This window comes from Lagopus leucura, unplaced genomic scaffold (genome assembly GCF_019238085.1).
Source record: "Lagopus leucura isolate 7727_CA_CO unplaced genomic scaffold, USGS_WTPT01 Super-Scaffold_100022, whole genome shotgun sequence".
Lineage (NCBI taxonomy): Eukaryota > Metazoa > Chordata > Aves > Galliformes > Phasianidae > Lagopus > Lagopus leucura.
This window is the reverse complement of record NW_024962275.1, coordinates 9,322,206-9,342,782: the sequence shown is the minus strand read 5'-3', so window position 1 is coordinate 9,342,782 and position 20,577 is coordinate 9,322,206. Positions and strand designations below refer to the sequence as shown.

Genomic DNA, 20,577 nt, shown 5'->3' with positions numbered 1-20,577 from the left:
GATACGAACTTGTTATTCACCCTGAAACTGAGAGATTAAAATGCAAACAAGTTGCCCGTGTGGATGTGGACAGAAACCCATCTGGGCTTACATGGCTTGTTTGCTGTCTCTAAAACAAGAACAAATGCACCCAGGTCACGGCGTGAGTTCATCTTGTGCATCAGCTGTCTACCAAACCTAATGTGGATGTGAAACAGCTTGTTTGGCAGTAAGATTTTGAGTGAGTCCTTTTACAAAGGCCTGCCAAAAATTTAAAAATGAACAAGGAACACAGTGGCCAGATTGTATTGAATATGAGAAAAAAACAGGCACGTGGCAGGTTTGACCCAGTGTGTTCCTAAAACAGCCTCGCTAGTGCTTCAGAAGAGTGTGTGTAAAGCCAGAGAAAGCATTCATGCATTATGTAGTATTTTTCAAGTGTGGAGGATGCTTAGACACCTCCACCCTGGAAATTACTGAGAGCTTGCTGGCAGCATTTTCACGTATGCTGTTTTTCCACCCACCTCTTCCATGGAAGAAGATATGAATATGAAAGCTGAGCACAGCCTATGCAGCCAGCCCATGTAAAACCAGCAGCAGAACGTTCCGATTTCTCCAGCATCGTGGCTCACAACAGTTTGGTCCACGTGCGTAGCTGGGGATGAGGAAGGTCACGTGAGGCACACGTGCCAGAGCTCTCCTCAGTGCTGTGCTGAAGTAAGAGCCTGTGTCACGCTGTCCCCAGATAACCACTTGTACCTTTCTGCTAAAAATAACTTGCTGTGTCTATTTCTTGTGCCCTTCATTTAATGTAGATGAGCAAGGCATAGGAGCAGGTGCAGAAGGGAGCCAGCATGTGTGCTGCTCTCCAGACTATCAGAGCTGCTGGGAGGAATGACACTCTTTACACTTCAATCATGTAGCATTTTTACCCTCCAGCTCTTAAAATTCGTGTTTTTCTTCAGGAGAAACAGGTGGTAGTCACAGCCCTCCTTCCTTCTGGAGCTGGCCACTTGCCCAGAACAAAGCAGGTTGTTTCCAAAATGGGCAGTAAGTCTTCTAATATCCTGATATTATAAAGTGTCCTGCGCTGCTTTGGTACCAGCTTTAAGTACTCTTCAAGATTTAGGCTTTGTCCTCAACTGATTCTGGATGTTCTTTGTATGTAATTTGTATAGGATCTGTTCCCTTAGTCTTCAGTATGCAGTGGTCTTTTCTACCTGGGTCACCCAGCTGCCTCCCAGTCAACAACTCAGGAGTTGTTCGGCTCTCTGTTCATGTAGCACTGGTGAGTTGGGTGCTCACAGAGCTGCCCTCAGACGGAAAGCCCAGCCAGAGAGAGCAGAGCTGGCAGAGCTGGCATTAGAATGCTGGATGAAGCAGTGACCAAGCTTGCAGGCCTTCCAGCCAGAAGCACTGTTGCTATAAACAGGAATAGGGATGCATACAGATCAGCTGGGATTAATTTTCCCTCACAGTTAGAAAGCTGGAGTCTTTAACCCTGAGCAAGACTCAGGAGGAGGAATCGCTCCTACAAAATGGAGCTGCCCAGCATCCCTGCCTTCAGCTTGCTGGTGCAGAGCCTGGAGGTGTGGGCTGGTAGAATTCGGCCCTGGCTGCTTCTGGTGTAGAGCTGCAGAGCTGCATGACCTGAGCCGAGACAAGTGTGTCAGAGGGCTTTTCAGGCCATAGCTGTTTGGTGGTTTCAAAGCATTCACTTTATTGAGCAGAGCTGCGTTGCAGATACCCTTGGCTTATCTTTGCTTCACCATGGACGTGATGCACGGCCTGCCCTGCAGGATGCTGAGTTTTGTGTGCTGTGACCCGTTTGTCAGGAGAGGAACAATGTGTAATTGCTTAGTCCCACAGCACAGTGAAAGAATTGCACTGAAAATACACTGGTAGAGCTTTGCAGTGTGGTAGTGCATGTGATGCATCACGCACCTTCCAAACCAGCCCGATGCCTCTCCACACAGCTCTGTGTTTGTGCGTGCAGGAGTTAAGATCTCTCATGTTTTCTCTTTGGTGCGTGAGAAATCCATGCATCGTTTTCAGTGGAGCGTGTTGTCACACAGCTCACCTCAGCTGTGAGTCCCACGGTAGGGAGGGTGCTGGGATTGCAGCTCTGCTGGGAGCGTGTAGAGTTGTGGTCAGCCTGGGTAGAATAGACGTGCAGGCCGTGCTCTAGGTCCTGGTGGGAGCATCAGTGAGGCTGGCAGAGCAGCCTCAGGGGATAGCAGTGGCAGCCTGGCTCCTCTCTGCTCCTCGCAGGCAGTGCTGCGTTTACAACCCTCGAGCCTGGTCTTCTGGCATGAGCGAGACAAGCTCAGACGTGGTGGACTTGGAGCAAGATTTGTTCCCCAGCCCTCAAGCAGACGACTGTTTCCTCTGCGTTGTTGAACGTCTTCGCATTTCTGCTGTTCATAATCATCCTGTTCTTTCTGTACCCTGTCCCTATCCCGTGTGTTGATGCTGTCTTCTGACTTGCAATTTCATGATCCTTAAGTACTCAAAAAATTTCAAGGCTAATCTTTGAGTAATTCTGTCAAGGGCTTCTGTCTAATATTGCTGTTTGTGCAATAGTTAGTCTTCTTTTAGTCCATCCTTTACTTAGGATTCCCATTTTTCCAGGTTATCTAGCAGCATCCTGGGGGTGTTGTTTGCCAGGACTGCACGCATCTGTGGTCACCGAGCATGTTGATTTGTTTCATTAAGTGTATTGGGTTGCTGCTCAGTAGGAAATGATATCTCAAGGAGGTTGTAGAGTCACTTAGCCCTTACTTTTAGCTTTCTGCTTTGAAATCATTCCCACTGAGGTGTTGCCTGAACTCCGTGCAGGCCAGGGTGGTGCTCAGTATTGAAAAGTGGTCTCCACCACGACCAATGCATTGCCTGCAGCACAGCAGATGCAGTTGAACCCATAGCTGTTGTGCACATGAGTTCATGGGGCTTGATGAAACCCCATGAGATGATGGCTAGACTTTATACACAATATATTTTGGCTATCCTTTTTGTATCTCTCATGTGCCCGATGTGTAGCAGATCTTATTTTGAGGCCACTTCCTAGTAAAAGCCTTTTCATTTCAAAAAGCTTGTGAAATGGCTGCTAACCAAAGGGGCTGCATCAGGCTCTGGCTTGGTGGTGTTGTTCAGAAGGACAGAGCATTTTGCCCTTTTGGACAATGCAGGCTTTAGTGCTCTGAGTCAGGAATCCAGCTGGCACCGCAGCATGTTCCTGAGTTTCTGCTGCTTGGCTCCCTCAGCTCCCACACATGGTGTGTTTGTGTGCAGGGGGAGAGACTGCACTTATGTCTGCTTGTTGTAAGGGTAATTGCAGTCAGCCCTCTGTGAGCCTGTGGATAGATCTTTTCTTCTGACATTCAAGGATTCTCCTTGCAAATCCGTTCTTGGCTGAAATAAGAGGTTTTTATAGCGTTCAAATTTTCCTGAATACTTTGATGTCTTCTGCAGAATATGGAAATGTGCCAGCCCTGAAGCACTTACTCCCCTAGAGACACACGTCCAAGAACTGACATAACGTTGAGTTTCAAGCCCTGGCACACTGTTACAATCTGTCTGCCCAGGGAGTTCCCAGCAGTGCTGCAAATGCTGATTTCATCCTGCAGCACAAGGCAGGTTGGGGTTCTCCACACTTCAGTGTAAATGGTGTGAGTTTAGCTCTCGTGGGTGAACCATACTGAGCACAGCCCAGGGATGTCACAGGCCTGTACCCTCACGGCTCAGCATGTAGCCAAAGCAGCGCAGCCCCCTGCTGGGCATATTTTCTCTACTGATTATATTTGCATTTTCTCTTCCTTGCAGCTTCCTTGAAATGATGGAAGCCCGCAGTCGAGGGCACGCATCACCACTGACAACTAATGGGCAAAGCCCTTCCTCTGGCTCCCAGTCACCCATAGTACCTCCAAGCTCCACATCAACAGGCAGCTCCAGCCCTGGCACCCCGCAGCCCCCACAGCCGCCTTCCACAAGCTCCACCATCTCTCCTGAACCCCCCTCATCCTTCTCACCAGTGCCTGCACCTGAGGCCCAGCCACCTCACGCGCCTCCACCAGCTGCTGCTTCCCCAGCCCCTCCAGCAGCAGCCCCGCCGCCGAAGCGCAGCATCATTTCACGGCTCTTTGGGACGTCTCCTGCACCTGACCCCTCTCCTCCCCAGCCAGGTGGGTCTAGGCATGTATTTCTCTATTTTCCTTTCTCTTGTTTGTTTTTTTTTTTTAATCCTCGTGAGAGGCTAGGCAGACAGGTGGCCAACAAATGTTTGTTCTATGTGTGTGCGGCATGTGTCCAGTAAAGCTGCATGCTCACCCTCTTCTGTTGTCCCAGTTGGTGTTTTGGTTTGTCTCTGTGCTGGACTTGGACGGGGACTCTGTCCGTCCAGCTGGCTGGGAGCTGTAGTGTGCTGTGTGACAGAGGCACACAGGGGACACTAAGAAAATAACTGTCATCTGCTTAGTGGGAGCACACATGCCTCTGGAAAAGCAAGAAAAATCATTAGAGAAGCTATTTGAAGTGCTGTCTTCTCAAAAGTCTTACAGCTCAAAGGGGCTCCTGTTTGTTAGCAGAGAATAGCAGAGTGCTAGTTTTAAAGGTTATTCAACCATAAATGATCACGTAAGCCCAGGCTCTGTAACGGATTCCCCTCTGGGGAAATGGACTCCTTCCGAGATGCTCTGAGGAGGGCAGCATGTCTTCACTTCTTCCATAACGCCAGTGAACAATGGAGCAGAGCAGCGCGGCGTCCAGTCCGAACCTCAGCTGGATGAAGTTGCAGGGCAGAGGCATTGAGGGGTTTGCTGCATTCATTTTTACTGATCTGGACCTTAATTTGCCTGTATTCACTTTGTTTATGAAGCCAGCTGGAGCTGCAGAGCTGGCCCTGCCTAAAATCATAAGCACGACATGGTTTGAATCAGCCTTTGGAAATACCTTCCCTCTCAAACTGTCAGGCCTCAGAGCTCGCGGTGTTCTTGAAACAACGGCACAAAGGAAGGAGGGGTTCTGGGACGAGGCTTTGTAGTTTCAGATGTTGACATCTTTCACTTTTAGGCTTGTACGCAATGTTGCTGGATCTGTTACCAGGTGTGACACAGTGCTCTCATTTTGGTTTATCTGTGATTCTTCCCACACAGAAACAAACAATAAAAGAGGAGAAAATCCTTCATCAACAAAAGACTTGGTCATATTGTTAAGTACAAAAAAGATAAGCAATTGCCACAAGTGTCACAACTTTGGGTTTTTCTGGCTTTGGATTTTTTTTTTAATCTGTCACTGAGCTCAAGAACTGTTCAGGTTTGTAGCCTGCAGCCCTGGGATCGCAAGATTGCTTTCTAAGAGGGCTGCAAAAGGCAGCAGGGGAAAGCTGATCAGTCATTGAGGTTTATACAGTGTGCCAAGGATTTGCATCTCTACTGGAACCTGCCTCAGGACTAGCAAATTGGAAGGCAGCTGAAAATCACTATCACAGACTTTTTCTGTGGGAGCTGCTGTGCTGCATTTTTCTTGATGCCTTGCAGCAGTAATTCTTTTAGCTGTGTTTTTTCTTACACTGAAGTTACAGTGTAATGTTAGCAATAGTGCTTTTCTATGCAGTAACTGTAAGCTGTGCTAGTAGGGCACAGTGGGCTAGTGGGGCAAAATCTATATTCATAGTGAAGGCTTGCTCACCCAAAAGAAAATAGCCTAGATGTGAAGTGAAATCCAGGCAGGAGAAAAAGGCTTAACATCATAGATTCTGCGAAGGTTGATCTGTTCAGGCTTCCAGCATTCATCTTGATTCCTTGATGGGCAAGGATGTCTCTACAAATAACCTATAATAAAGTGAGTCTATTTGCAGCAGCGCTTGAGCTTTTGGTTACACAAGACACCTGAGAGCACAGTGTGAACGATGCTGCTTTTCACAGATGCAGTTATGTGAATGAGCGAACTGAACAGTCTGGAAAGGGTGAAAGAATATTGAAGGGATATCACACTGGAATGATGCTCACAGCATAGGTATAAAAATCTGGTTGTGATCTAGTCAATCAGTGCCAGTACTCACTGTAGAGCAGAATGAGCTACCGTGCTTGAGGGCTTTTCAGACTGGTTTGGGAGCCTGAATCTGCCTGGAGCTTTGTAAACCACAGTGACTGTGTGTGGTCTGTGAGTGCCATCCTGTGAGCTTCTGGGCTGCCTTCCGTATCCTGTTATATGGCTTTCCTCTTCCTTTGCTGTGTAGATGAGGTGGCTGTTACCTGTGTGCTGAAGATGCCCTGAGCAGGATAGATCTGTAAAAAGCAAATTTCTGTCTCGTTTGTGGTGAGCTGTGTTTTACAACTGCTGTTGCTGATGCAGATGCTGCTGCTGCTGCTCCTCCCCACCCTGCAGCCCCTGCAAAAGTACAGAGCGTGGAGGACTTTGTTCCTGAGGACAGCCTGGATCACAGCTTTTTAGAAGACTCAGCCCCACAGAAGGATAAAGGGAAACCACAGACAAAGCACCATGTTGATAGTGAAAGGTAAGGGAAGGAGGATGGAGGGAAGGTGAGACGGGGGCTTACCATGGTTCACAGTCTGAAGAACTGCTCAGGCCTTGCCGACCTATTGCAACTGTTCAGAAGATGACTGCAGAGCAATTCGTTCTCCCCTACTTTTCTGTCTTCTGCTGACTCCTCCTTAATGATGCACACTGCTATTGGGAATCATTACCACCTTCTTGGTTTTGACGTCTCCCTTCCATGCTCAGTGTTTAACATTTAACAATGGTTTGCTTTGTGCCAGGAAGACATTTTTCTTCTAAGTGTGATGAAACATTAGAGGTACTTTCCTTCTAGCATGCAATGCACTTTGCAGTATTACTGTATTTTGCCTTATGAATACAGTGCCACTGCCCAAAGAACGGGCATGTTCCTGCATGGCCTCTGCAGCCATTGTAGAAATGTAACTGCTGGGAGCCCTCCATGGTTTATTGGAAGGAAGGCTGGAGATGGTTGTACTCCTTTGGAAATATCTTTGCATGCTTGCCTGCGGATTCCAGAAAATCTTAGAGAGAGACTTTCTTTTCCTCTGTCTGTTTCTACTGTCCCTTCGCAGCATTCTCAGAATGGAGGAGAGCTGAGCTTATGTTCTTCTTTTTTTTCCCTCCTGACTTTGGCTTTTTTATCAAAAAAAAAAAAAAAAGAACAAAAGATTGTGGTGTATTGAGCTGCTCACACAAGAGGATGTGCAGCAAGGCTGTCTGAAAGCATGCTGTCATTTGAGAGGTGACCTGAGTGCACTCACAGGCTTTGCATCCATCTGCTTGGAATACTCCACACCGATTGTTTCTTGTCATCACCACTGTATTAACTAGGAGAGTAATTAAACACTGATACAGCTTGTCTGTGAACGTCATGGATTCTGCATCTTTTGACGGCTTTGTCATGATTCAGTGTTCTCTAGTTTAACCACGACAGCTTAAAATCAATGTTGTATGCAAGGCTCAATGCCTGTCTAATGCAGGTCAGCCTGAATCATCGTCCCTTGTGGCAGCAGAATACGTGGATGGTTTTTGTTACAAAAAAAAAAAAAAAAGAAAGAAAGAAAACGGAAGGAAAGGAAGAAAAAGGTAGTAGTTGCTAGAAGTGTGCTGGCCTACAAAGTGTCTTGTTCGTGGCTGTGGACAAGCTGGATTATTATTCTGTGTTTAACAGAGAGATGTCAGGAGATCCAACCTTCCTGGGGTTTGCTGGGTGCCCTTAGAGCTCTTTAGCTGCCACTCTTGCTGTAGGAAGGACACTGGATCTTTAGCACAGGCTTCTCTTCTACCAGACAACTGTTGTTGGAAGCAAATCGGTGTTAAACTGTAAAAAAAGCCAAGCATCCCCAACGGTGAGGCCATGCTTCTTGGCTGTAGAGTTGCTGCATTCTTGGCTGCAGTGATGCCCTTCTGTGCATTGTCCCCAATCTTGGTGGCCTTCCAGTGTGCACAACTGATGGGGGCAGAAAAGAAACACCTTTGGGCTTTCCCAGGGTACAGAGAGGGCAGTTGTTCACAGCTTTGTCTTCTGATGACAGTGATAATTATGTACAGCTGGAACAATGCTGCTTCACTGAGAGAAGACCTTGCAGCACATCCTTGAGAATTCAGGTGCTCCTTACCTCTCTGCAGCTTGGCATCTGTTGTCTTCATCTGGTTTCTTGTATAGCTCACACCATTTTCTCAGTTCTGTGGCAGTTTTACCTTCCATTTCTTGCCAAAAAGCTGCTATGAACCAGGCGTACTGAAATTTGGAGGTGCGGTGTGTTGTTCTGTCCATCACCTGCAATCACTGATCTCCTTAAGGATGCCTGCTACAGCCCTGTGGTGCCCAGGAGCAGTGTAAGGGTTCTGTAAGCCCCATCCCTAACAATCAGCCTCTACTCCAGCATGTAGATGACTGCATGTAGATGGCAACAAAATCTACTGCTGCAGAAATTTATCTCTGACCTGACCTCTGACCGTTATAGAGATTATATTTGTTTTAAAAAACAGAAAAATGGGAAGCTGCTTACCCCTTACATCAGTGCACAGCGTGTTTCCTATGTGAAGCAGAGGTAGTTACTTCCTGGAAGCAGGATGCTGTGTAACCAGCCTGCATCCTGGACTCAGCACCATTTGCTTCCATTTGAAAGAGTTTGTTTTGAGCTTCGGAAAGAGGCTGTAAAGTCTGCTATCACGTGTTTTAGTAACACTGGATTGTTTTTCCCTATGATGTCCTGCAAACATCTCCCTTTCTGTTTTCCATGACATCTCATTGAGCAGTGGAACAGCAGTTGACATGAGGAGTACAGTCGGAAAAAAAATGTTTGTTTCTGAAGCATGCCAACCACGAGCAAGGAGTCGTGGCACTTCTTCCCCAAAGATCAGACAGCTGCTGAGACTTTCAGCACTTGCTGACATCTCTTGGTGTTGCAGCACAGATTAATGAAGTTAAAGAGATTAATGACTTTCTACCCTTTGTTTCATGGTGTATTACAGTTCTCCAGCCTGCAACAGAGAGCTCCCCAAATCAGTTTCCATTTATTCCAGTTTGCTGTTTCAGACCTCACTGTGCTGCTCTTTAGCCTGGTGCCCGGGGGCAGTGTGTGTGTGTGTCCATGCCAGAGCAGCCAGCCTGGCTCTGGACTCCCCTGGTCCCTGCTGCTGGCCCAGGCTGCCTGCTGCCATGGATGGGCTGCAGGTGTCTATTTGGAAGTGGGCTTACAGTAAAGTTAACGGGATTCTTGTTGAGTTTTCTCCACGTCACTAGACATCCATCATAAACATTGGTTAGATTTCCACATCCTTCTACCTGGCGGGCTTCTAACTGGTTCTTTGCCTTGTCACCTGTGTTATTTATATAGTGATTTGCAGCCATGCTAGACGAAGCAAGAGACCCTGAGGGCATCGTTTGGTGCGTGCTAGAAGACTCCCATCTCCTAGAATATAGCCATGCAGGCCCATCTTGTGGCATGAGATTCCTTCAGCTTAGCTGCTTTATTAGAGTTTGGGATTTTCCTCTTTCCTTAGCCCCAAAAACTGATGTGGCAAGAGCATTCTGCTGGCTCCTGCTGGGGCTGGCTCCCCTGGCTGTTTGGCAGGGCTGCTGGGATGATGTCAAGCCAGGTCTGAGAGCGTATGCTCAGACTGCAGCAGGATTTTTTTCACTATCAGAAGCTGTTCCTTGCACACAACAGTGGGTTACTCTGAGGAAACCCCGCTGTGCTCTTTGGCCAGTAACCCATGGGCACACTTGTTTCTGCTGGGTACCTGTGCCTGCGGTCATGTTGGCTCAACACTGATGCAGGCTTGGCTGCGTGTCAGGTGTTGGCAAGAGTGTTGCAATGTGCTTGTTGCTGCATGCTCTGAATTCCATCCTGCTGGAATTTCAGGACCACGAGCTGATACTAATTTTGCATCGTCAGAACTTGTTTATACTGCAGCAGTGATTTTCCTGCTGTATATTGACTTATTTGCTTTGCTTTTAAACTGTCATTCAGCAATTTGAGTGGAAGTTAGAGAGGGAAGTGGTGCATTCACTGCAAAGAGAGCTGACCCACTTTGTGTGTGTGTGTTACACACGTGGATGTTCTCTTTGGACTGGGAATGCCTTAGAGGCTGTAAGTCTAATGTGGTGTGTGGTGGAAGGACAGTGGCATTAGCAGCACTCTGAAGAGTTCCCATGCTTAGCAGAGCAGTAAGATGGTGAAGAAATGCAGTGTCAGGATAATATGCTGCCACTTTTTTTAGGATGCAACTCCATTTTCTTTTCAGCACAATTCAAGAGGAAGCACATAACTCAGAAATCCCTCACTTGTAATTCCTCCAGCCAGTGTGGCACTTGGAGGCTGCTTTGGGCCACAGTTCTCTTCTCCTTTGTGTGCGCCAGGCACTTCTGGCTCGGTTTGAGAGCGGCAGTGTTTGTGATGAAGGGGCTCTTGAGCAGCCTGCTCCTGCTGAGCTGGGAGCTGAGCTCTGAGTCCTGAGAGCAGAGGAGTCTTTCAGGATTCCGCATGGAAGGAGCACGGAACAGATGTTACTCCTGCTATAACCCAGACAGGCATTAATTGCAGTAGCTCTTAATGTGCTGTGGCAGCCCCTGTCAGCACAGTGTCCCTTGTAACACAAATGCTCTGCTGTCTGTTGGCAAATATATTAGGTCCTTAACTTGTAAAGCACTAACTAGCCATAAGAAGAGCCAGTGAGTTGTACAATCAGCTGCACCAGGTTAGTGCCTCAGCATTTCCACTGCACAGTCCTGTGCAGGCTGTCTGCTGGAACAGTTTCCTTCCAGATTAAGGATTGTAGATTTTGTTGGTTTCTTTTGTGCCTCTCAGATCTGATCTGTTCCAAGCTATAGTCTTTTGTTTTTTGTTTTTTTTTTTTTCTGTTGTCTCTGCCTAAGAACAAGTGCTGTTTGTACAGCCTGTATTGATTTGTTAAAGGATGTGGGGATGATACACGGCAGGTTACCAGGAAGCAACCAAGTGTCTGTTGCAGGGAAAGGAAATAGAATCAGGGAAGGTAACTCAAAGGTTCATGAGACCATGAAAAATGTCTGTATCCCTGGCATGAGCAAATCCATCAGAGGGTATTAAAATTGTTGAGTCCTGCAGAAATGCAGACAAGAATCCTTCAGCTGGTGATTTCAGCTGTGAAGCTCTCTATCTAAAGATCACTCGGAAGGCATAACTGTATTACATTCAAGGATCCTGGCAGACTCTTAGCTATGTCCTTAGGTTAATTCAATTTGGGGAATGCTAAAGGATAGTTATGGTGCCTGAGTATCTGCCTGCTCCAGGGAGCACCAGAGAAACAGAAATAATTCTCAGACACTGATAGTTGCAAATGAATCCCCACAGAAGTGGCAGTATATGATCAAGCTTAATTACAGGATGAGGAGATCAAGGCAGACAGTTCCCACTCCGTAATTGTTTCATCCTTGCGTGTTGGACCAGATATGTTGTGGTTGAGGCCCTGCTGAGGTCACAGGCTGCTCTGCAGCAGTGAGACCAACGGTGTGGCTGCCCCGCATAGGGGGAAGATGAGCCTGACCTTAGCCCTGAATGCCTGTGAGTGGCACTCTGCTTCCAAGGGGAGGCATGTCTGTCCTAGAATGTCCTGAGGGTGTTGTCTAATCATTGTCCACTTTGCAGTGATGGAGAGGCACCTGGGGGGAACCCCATGGTGGCGGGTTTCCAAGACGACCTTGACCTGGATGACAAAATCCCCAGCAGAGCTGTGCTGGCAACAGAGCGGGTGCCCAGCAAGAACATCACCCTGTCCAGTGAGGAGGAGGAGGAGGAAGAGGCTAAGGACTCCAGGGTCACACTCATACCTGACGAAAGCGTTGACATGGAACGTGAAATAAAAAGGTATGAGGCACAGCCTGAGGAGTGGGATTGTGCTGGGAAACTTGAGTCTCTTCTCACTCCTCCACTTCTGCTCAGCTCAGGGAAAACCTGGTGTCTCTCTGAGCCCATTCCTTCCGCTGTAAGTTGGAGCTGCATTTGCTTGAGCTGGAACTGCTTTATGCAGTATTTTCTGAGGGGTAGTGGTACTTCTAGCAGTCTTTACGATAAGCTGCACCACTCCTCAGTAGTTTACTTCTGAGAACTGTGCTTCTGTGGTTGCTGGCACATTTATGTTTGCACAAGAGATTCTAACAGCTGCTGAAGGTCTGTGTGAGGAGGACAGAGGAGTCAGGTCTTGCCGTGGAAGTCATTCTCCACACCCTGTGCTGGAGAAGAGTGAATTGAATCACGTTCTCTGCATATCATATCCTGTGGGTAATGTGATTGGATTTGGCCAACTGATGTGGGCACCTCTGCACCAACATCCTTAGGGATGCAAGAACTTTCAGCCTTTGACTTCCTGCTAGAAATACTGAGTGGTTTCTGTGAGAACACACACGTTTCCCCGGGTTGAGCTATGTCTCCGAATCTCCTGTTGAGATGCACATTGAAGCCCTTGAGGCAAGTTCAGCTGTTAATTGGTGGCTGTGCTCTGTTTCACAGAAGCAGAGTGGGGATGTACACAGGCTCTGACAACTTTTTTTTTTCCTTTTTTCTTTCCAGGTCTTCCAGAAATTCTGTGAAACCACAAAGCGAAGCAGTTCTGACCAAAGCAACTGACCCGAAGCCTCCCGACAGTTTACCTCCACATTCTGGGTCTGAAAGAAGCAGCAGCAGCAGCAAGCTCAGTGCTGGTCTGCCAGCTGCTGCCACCACACCGGCAGTTCAGGCCCCAAAGACCACTTCCCAAAGCAAAGGACATGCCCTTAAACAGAAAGTGGTCAAAGACGAAGAGCCTGAGGAGTCTGACAGTGATCAAGAGGGACCAATAGCTACTCAAATGCTCTCATTTGTTATGGATGATCCAGACTTTGAAAGTGAGGAGTCTGACAGCCAGAGGAAGAAAATGGTAAATAGCATGCATGGATTGCTGTGCACTGCTGCAGAGCTGAGCTTGAAGTGTTGAGGCACCTCAGTGAGCAGGGCTTTCATCTGCTTTCGTGGTCTCTCAGCAGCAGTCACAGCAAGTCAGGTGCTAAGCAACCTGAAGAGGCTGATTTAAGCACGAGCCCACTAACACTGTGATTGTTGAAGCCATGTGGCAGCAAGGTTTGTGCTTGCAGACTTTGATGTGCTGTTTATTCTTAGTGAATTTGCAGTGTTCAGTCCAGCAGCGTGGAAGGTGTGAAGTGCAAAGCCGGTAGATCATTTCACCCAAAGTTTAATATGTAGAAGCATGCACACATGAGAGAGAGAACAAGTGAGCTCCTTGCAGCCAATCCAGCAATCAAAAGGCCATAACAAATTTGCGTGGCAATTTCTTACTGAAGCAGGAAAATCTGTCTGAGAAAGCCTGTCTGTAGCTGGGCTAGTTGTAGTGTATCTGTGATGTTCAGGATGTGGGCAGCTGCCCGGTGCTGGCTGCAGGGCTCTACCCAAACACGAGGTGCAGCAGAGTCCCTTCTTGACCTGTCGTGTATTAAAGATGTAGAAAACACAGGCATCTTCTCTGGGCTCATAGGAAGTTGCTGCTCTGCATCTAGGTATCCCTGATTTCGGTGATCCGCACTGGTAGCCAGCAGAATAATCTCTGAAGAAACTGCAAATCGTTATTTGTGGTGAAGTTGCTTTTCAGATGTACTCCCAGTGTCTGGGTCAGCTATTGCTCAGGAGAGTTTTATATGTTTGCCTCATTCCAGAAACCTGCAGGAGGATGGTTGTCCCAGTTTCTCTGACCTTGGCTGTGTGTCCTGCTGTTGTTTATTAAGTAGTTTTCCATTCATTTAGCATTTCAGTACCTGCTTTTCCTGGCACCTGAATATAAAAGCGATGGTATTTGGAGAGAGTTTGCTTCTGGTAACTGTGAGGTAAATGATGATGGGAAATGAGGTTTGCGAGGGCACCAGCTGATGCAGCCGTGTCAGGGAAATGCCCAGCCACTTATGAGTGCTTTTCAAGTACCAGGTTTACTGGTCAGGTAAAGCAGTTAAAACATTTGCAAGAAGGAGAGGGATGTTGCCTAAATCAGCAGCAGAGTGAGGTCAGAATGGAGGGTGTAAAGAAAAAGAGGTTAACAAATTCTGAAGAGGGTCAGTTGGCATACAGAGAAGATTATTAAACTTCACTTTCATTCCCATTGTGCAGAGAGACAGGGGATTTTTGGGGGATAGCCAGTCTCTGCAGCATCCTGTTTTTAGCCCACATTAAAGGGGAAAATTTGCACGGGGAGCACATTCCCTTTCGAGTTGATGAAGGGATTTATTCTGCAAACGCAGGCTGCTTTCTTGGCCCTGCTGCACGTTGCCTCTGCTGTGCTGGACCTCAGAGCGGGAGAGGTTTTGTCTGTCAGATATGGAAGCGTTTTCAGCTTGTTAGATTTGATTTTCCCCAAAACAGAGGTGCATCTCCAGGGCAATTAAAGGCTGTTGCTGTTGAGCTAAAACAGTTGAAGGTCTCATTTAATCCCTTTACATCAGGAATTTGATTTTGGTACCATGGATGTTGAGTCATCCGTGTGTGATTTCCAGGACCGATGCTGCTTTAGCTCCTTTACCACAGTGAGAAATACAGAGAGCTTCTAGGATCACAGTCATTGATTTCCAGCTAACACAAGCTCAGTTCAGCTGCCCTTTCCTTCCTTCTTCCCCACCTGCTGCCACCTCACATCTCCCTGCACTGGTTGTCTGTAGATTTTGGTTGAACGCTTTGCCTTTCTTTCTCTAGGATGAGTTCCCTGTTCGGGAAGATCTCTCTGAAATATCTGATGATGAAACCTCATTGGCAAAGCCACCGCAGCCTGTGAAATCAACAGTCCACTCCTTTAGAATGAAAAATGACTCAGACCTCTTTGGTTTGGGTTTGGAAGAAACCGGTCCCAAGGAGAGCAGCGAAGAAGGTAAAGGTCACAGTGTTTCCCCTCTTGCTGGTGTCATTTGTCAAGCACCAGTTTTCTTCCAAAATGGTGTAAGCAAACCCATTTGCACTAAATGAAACACCCTGTAATTTCACACAGTGCCCTGTGTGAGTCTTTCATGTGGTCTAACACAGCATAAAGAACTAAAGTTTTTCCCCCTGGGGGCTGGGGGAACTTGGCTCATCTGAGGCATCAGCCATATATTATTTCTGTCCCAGCTGGAAGCAGGCTCACATCTTTCACCAGCTGCTTCTGTCAGGCTTCCTGCTTAGGTTTACATGCCTGGGAGCTCTGAGGCTCAGCACTACAGTGTCCACTCCCTTGACAGTTCAGCTCAATGTGAGCAAAATGCTTGGATGTACTTTGCCAGTTTGTTCTACCTTTGGGAAACGTGGGGTGAGGTTCTTGTTCTAACCTGAGCGTTCCTTTCCCCCTCTCCACCACCCACTGAGGGAACAAATCTTAGTTGTGCAAGTAATTCCTGCTGTCTTGGCATTTCTACAAAGCATCTCCTTATAGATCTGCCTCTAATGTCACCCAGAAAGATGGAAATTAGAACCTTTCTAAGGGGAGAAAAAGCTGTAAGCAGTACAAGTGAGATTTATCCTTGAATGGTTACTCTATCAATGTAAGGAAGCTCGTGATGGCTTCATTGCCTCAGCACTTCCTGCTGTTGAGCAGCACAGCTTGCAGTACATACAAGTCTATGTGCAGAGGCCCAGGTTGGTAACTAAAGATCCATCAGGCACTCTTAATAATCCAACGTGTGTTCCTCCTGTCTCCTCTTTCTGGGATAAATATAACAGCATGTCAGTGACCAGTTGGTTGGAGTTTAAACAGCAGTTTGAGCGTGTGGGTGTCAGGTACCACAGTGTGAAATACAGTGCAGTTACAAAGCGTCCCGTGTAGCAGCCAGACAGATCCTCCCCCATTCAGGGAGTCTTTGTGCAAACCCATTGCACGTTCAGCACTCGCAGCAGCAGCTGAGCTGCCAGCACAGCCGTGTGGGACAAACACTGACAGCGATGGACTCGGGCCTCATTCAGTGCAGTGAAAACAGCTGCTGCTGTCGAGCAGGGCTGCAGCATGGGTGCTTTGGCTCACGGTGACATCATTTCCACATGCAGCTTTAACTGTAGTGAGTGCTGGCTTGCCAGGGCTCCTGTCTTCCAGCATGGTGTCTTGAGTCTTCCATTACTAGCTGGACCAAAAGAAACACAAGCCGTGCCTGTGGAATTTCCATCTGCCTTCAGATGTTTAGCAGTCAGAGTCAAATCTGTGGTTCTTCTTTAGTTCTGGAATTAATAGCCTGGTGCCCTGTTCAAGTCTTTGGACCAGTTTGTAGAGCTGATGTCTGTCTTTGTTTCTTTGGCTGTTGTACAATGAGCACCCAGGTCAGTTTTCATGGCACAAATAATGCAGACAATGTAATACTTACAATTAAACTGGATGTATATAGTTAAATGAGAGCCTGTTGTGCAGGGGGCGGTGAGGCCCCAGCACTGTGCCCAGAGCTGTGGGTGCCCATCCCTGGAGGTGCCCCAGGCCGTGGATGGGCCCAGGGCAGCCTGAGCTGGGGGGCAGCCAGTCTATGGCAGGGGTGGGGATGGGGCTGCGAGGGCCCTTCAACCCCACCGTGCTGTGATTCTACAAATACCTTTGCATGTGGCTTCAGGACAGAGCATTTTGTTCTGAGGAATAGAGGCAGGGCAGAATTGCATGGATTGCTGTTTAAATGGTGGTTTTTTTTCTGTTTGTTTGTTTGAACAGATAAACATGCTTCTAAGGAGAAAAAGAAGAAAAAGAAGAAAAGCAAAGAGGTACTATATAATTCATCAGAGCTGATCTGCTGTATTATCTGGCAGCCAGGGAGCAGGTGGCTGCCCACAGTGTTCCTGGTGGACTGCCTTCCATTCTGGCTTCCTGTGCTCCTCAGGGTCTGCATACCATTAACCACTTCTCAGTCTAAAAGCAAACTTTAAGAACCACTGAATTTTGAAAATGTCTGAGTTTGTGAAGTGAAGCAGAGCAGTGCATGTCTTCTGAGTGGAATCTGATGATAGCAACCTGGCTTTTTCCAGGCAGAGGGACGTCTCAGACAGAGCTAATCTCAGAGACAGCAAGAGAAGTCTGTAGGAGGCATCATCTTTGACATTTCTTCTTGTCCAGTACAGTGCTATCATTGGGCACAAACTGCCTGACAGACCCTTGCTGTGTGGAAACCAGATGGTCTTTCCTCTCTTCTGTCCAAACTCGCAGGGGGGTCTTCTGGAATTAGTGCCCAGCCAGCCTCAGTGGTCCATGCCTCTCCCTCTGTAAGGCTCCCATCAGAGCCAGGTCTCAGGGCGATTTGTGCTGGGTTACTGGCATGCTCAGAGGATTTATTAATGAACATTTTCTCATTCTGCAGGAAGAAGAGAAGTCTGTGAAAAAGAAGAGCAAACACAAGAAGGGCAAAGAGAAAGAGGAGAGCAAAGAGGAGAAAGACAAAAAGAAAAAGAAGAAGAGGAGCAAGGAGAAGAACAGTGAGATAGATGAACTGGAGGCTTTTCTTGGAGGAGGAGGAGCCAGCACGAGCAAGCCACGAGGAGGTGGGGACTACGAGGAGCTGTAGGCTGCCCACAGTTACAGCAGCGGACTCTTCTGTCGTGGCTGTCTTCATCTTTCTGTACAGGTCACACCAGGATGGGTGCAGATGTGGAAAGCTTTTTGCCGTATATTCACTCAAAACGGAGCTGGCAGAACAAAAGCTTTACATCTGCACTGCTGTTCTGGTGGTTCGTTACACAGAGAAAATCCAGCAGAGATGTGTGTGAGTAAGGGGAAGGTTCAGGGCATGGTTCTCAGGCCCGTTTTCAGGCTGTGATTTCTCCTTCCAGAGATGCCCCTTCGGGTTGCTGGCAGGGTGTAGGAGGTGAAGGGAACCTCTTCCAGCTCCGCCCCTGCTAATGCCACTCCTGCACACCTGAAGCTCCTGTCTTGTTAAGAGGAGTACAACAAACCGTGCTGCATGAATGCATCGTGCTCGCCTGTCTCAAGTCTTTAACTTTTTATCCTTCCTATTTTTTAATGAGAGAGGTGTGTTGGCCATTGCTCCGATCAGCAGTCGATGCTTTAAATCGAGCAGATCGTGTGATGGTACAGCAGCTGCAGGACCGGAGTGAAAGAGAGCGCGTGTGATTGTGGAGTCCTTTGAAAGGGACCTTTCTGCACAGCAGCTTAATTAGCACTCACTGGTGCTGCTGTTGGAATTCATGAAACCCCATTGATTTCCGTGGCCCCAGTGTCTCAGACACTACATGTAAGCTGCTATGCAGTTTGGGAAAACAATGCAAAGTGCAAAGCAAACCTGAAAAAGAAAGAGGAAAAAAATCAGTGCTTTTCTGCATTTCCCACCCTTGAATTTGCATACAGTAGAATCCTCTCCTTTCGGTACCTCTCAGGGACATGACTCATGAAATGAAGATACCCAGAGCTTCAGGACTGTCTGCAGGGCAGCGTTAGCATGGCAAGGCGTTTGCTTCTCAGGCCATTTACAGTCACGCTTTAAAGCTCCGGCTGCCCCTGCGCAGAGGGACAGCAGCCGTGGCTCTGAGAGCCCTTCCCAGTTCGACCAGTGGGTGTTGAGAGCCCCCCACAGCGCCGCCCTTCCCTCCCCAGGCAGGGAGCTTCCTCCTACCCCGTGAGCTGGGGAAGCCGTTTGATTTTTTGCTTTGAACGTGGAGCCGTGGATGAGTGCCTGCTCAGTAACGTGGGCTGCAGCTGGGTGGGCACTGCAGAGCTGCCCCTGTGTTTGATGGAGCTTGTCAGTTCTCCTCATCCCCTTCTCTTTTGGTTCTGCTGTCCCTTCTGCAGCTCCCTGCGCGTGCGGTGCATTACATTGCCCCATTGCACCTGGGTTGATCTGAGGTTTGGTTTTGTTCTTCCTCTCCCATTTTTGTTGTAAACTGTCAACCATGAGATCCAAGTGGGGATTTCCTGCTGCGTCCTCATAAGGCAAGGTGTTCTTTTGATTCCTTGTCCACTTCAGAGCTGTTTAGATTAGCAGGCAATTAGCGGCGCTCTTTTTTTCCCCCGGCCCCCAAAATGCTCTTGTCACTGTTTCCTTACAAAAATAGCTGGGTTTTTCTGCATGAGCAGCATATTGTTCAGGTCTGTTTTCCTTTAGCACTTGCTAATTCTCTGAGCATTGCTGCATTTCTTGCAACACTGTAAGGAAATTGCATGGGGCAGTTCAACCTTTGCACGTGTGGGGAGGAATGTTGGTGGGGATGCAACCATTCTGTGGCCTCACCTGGGAGAAGGCAGGCGGGCATTGGAGCTTCAGCTGCCTGCATTCCTGAAAGCGCTTCTGTTCTGTAAAGATTTGGGTCGTGTTCCATTCTGCATCGAAGAATCTGGTACAATCCATTTGACTATAAAGCTCTGTTGTACAACCGCCTCTGTACATCGTCTTCTCCGCTGCTCGTGTGTCTGCCGGGCTGTGAGCTGTGTCCCCTCCAGGACTGTTTCACGGGAAGCGATGCGCAGTTCTGTCGCATTCTCAGACGTGGAGGAAATGGGCGCTGAATTAAAAATCATTGAGGAAGAGTTGAACTGAACAACCACGAGCTTTTGCCCCCAGGTGGAGGTCTGTCCTGAGGGAGCTGCTGTTGCACACAGCGTTAGGGGGACGGCAGCGCTGCTCAGCTCCACCTGCTGCGTGCAGCTCGGGGCTCAGCAGAAGGCAGCGCAGGCGCCACGTTCCTCTTGGCACGAGTTTCTCTCTCACCTGGGCCAGATTTGTCAGCCAGCACGAGCCTCTCTGCTCCCTGCAGCTCGGGCTCAGTGTCAGCACAGGGAGCTGCGACAACAGCAAGCAGGGATGAGTCACTGTGTTCTAAAATCCTCTTCTAAAAGAGAAGCAGAGGCGGGAGCTCTCCTTACATTAGAGCCCAGGGAGGGGATGTGGCACGTCTTGGCTTTGGGAGCAAGGCCAGAGCCATCCCTCCCCCAGATGTGGGTAAAGTGGGAAAGTGGAAGGGAACAGGAGCAAGAAGGCACTTCTCAGACTTCTGCTTCTCCCTTTTTCAAGAAGTGCTGAACTGTTTGGGCTACAGTGTGGTGTAATCCAGTTCTGGCATCAGGAGTGAAGGGAGAAAGAAATAGGCCTTGTCTGAGTTGGTCTTACCCATACCCAGCCTTTGGAATAAGCTAAATATAAGGAGCGTGTGTGCGTGCCTGTCACCGCAGGGAAGCTTCTGCAGGATCACACTGATGAATATGGTTCCTCTGAGCATCTCTAGAGGTACCAGTGGGTTTGCTTTGGGGTCTGTATTAAAAAAAAAAAAAAAAAAAAGACCTTGAGGCTGAAGAGACACCTTACAATGTCTCAGTTGGTACTGAGAGGAGGGAGAAGTGCAAATCCATCGCTGTCTGTGGCCTGCTGCTGCTGAAGGCCGGCGGGCAGCTGGTATAGCTGCTGCTCTGGGGTGCGGGGGGGCTGCGTGCCCCGCATTTATTTGGGGGAGCATTCGTGGCCACCTCCTCCCTGGGGAGGCACAGCAGGACGGTCAGCAGCTGCTGTCGCTGTTGGCAGTCTGTGTGTGTGATGTGCTGCAGCTCTTGGGATGGGACCAAGGTGAAGTCATGCTCAGAGCAGGCAGACGGCTGTCGGTCTGTCGGTCTGCCCGTGTG

At 48.3% G+C, this 20,577-nt stretch overlaps 1 protein-coding gene across 3 annotated transcripts in view; it reads left to right on the top strand.

Annotated features, from left to right (window-relative positions):
• The window catches only part of RABL6 (RAB, member RAS oncogene family like 6), a 50,298-nt gene extending 30,956 nt beyond the window's left edge, over nt 1-19,342 (top strand). For 2 of the 3 annotated variants that reach the window (XM_042878705.1, XM_042878704.1), the window contains 6 exons: nt 3,802-4,160; nt 6,331-6,493; nt 11,631-11,849; nt 12,552-12,897; nt 14,712-14,883; nt 16,672-17,225. In XM_042878705.1, the coding sequence (XP_042734639.1) occupies nt 3,802-4,160; nt 6,331-6,493; nt 11,631-11,849; nt 12,552-12,897; nt 14,712-14,883; nt 16,672-16,883 (1,471 nt within the window). In that variant the 3' untranslated portion in view covers nt 16,884-17,225. Of the gene's footprint in view, nt 1-3,801; nt 4,161-6,330; nt 6,494-11,630; nt 11,850-12,551; nt 12,898-14,711; nt 14,884-16,671; nt 17,226-17,311 lie in introns of those variants that run through there. The other variant, XM_042878706.1, reaches the window with a different exon arrangement.
• Nucleotides 19,343-20,577: the final 1,235 nt, after the last annotated feature.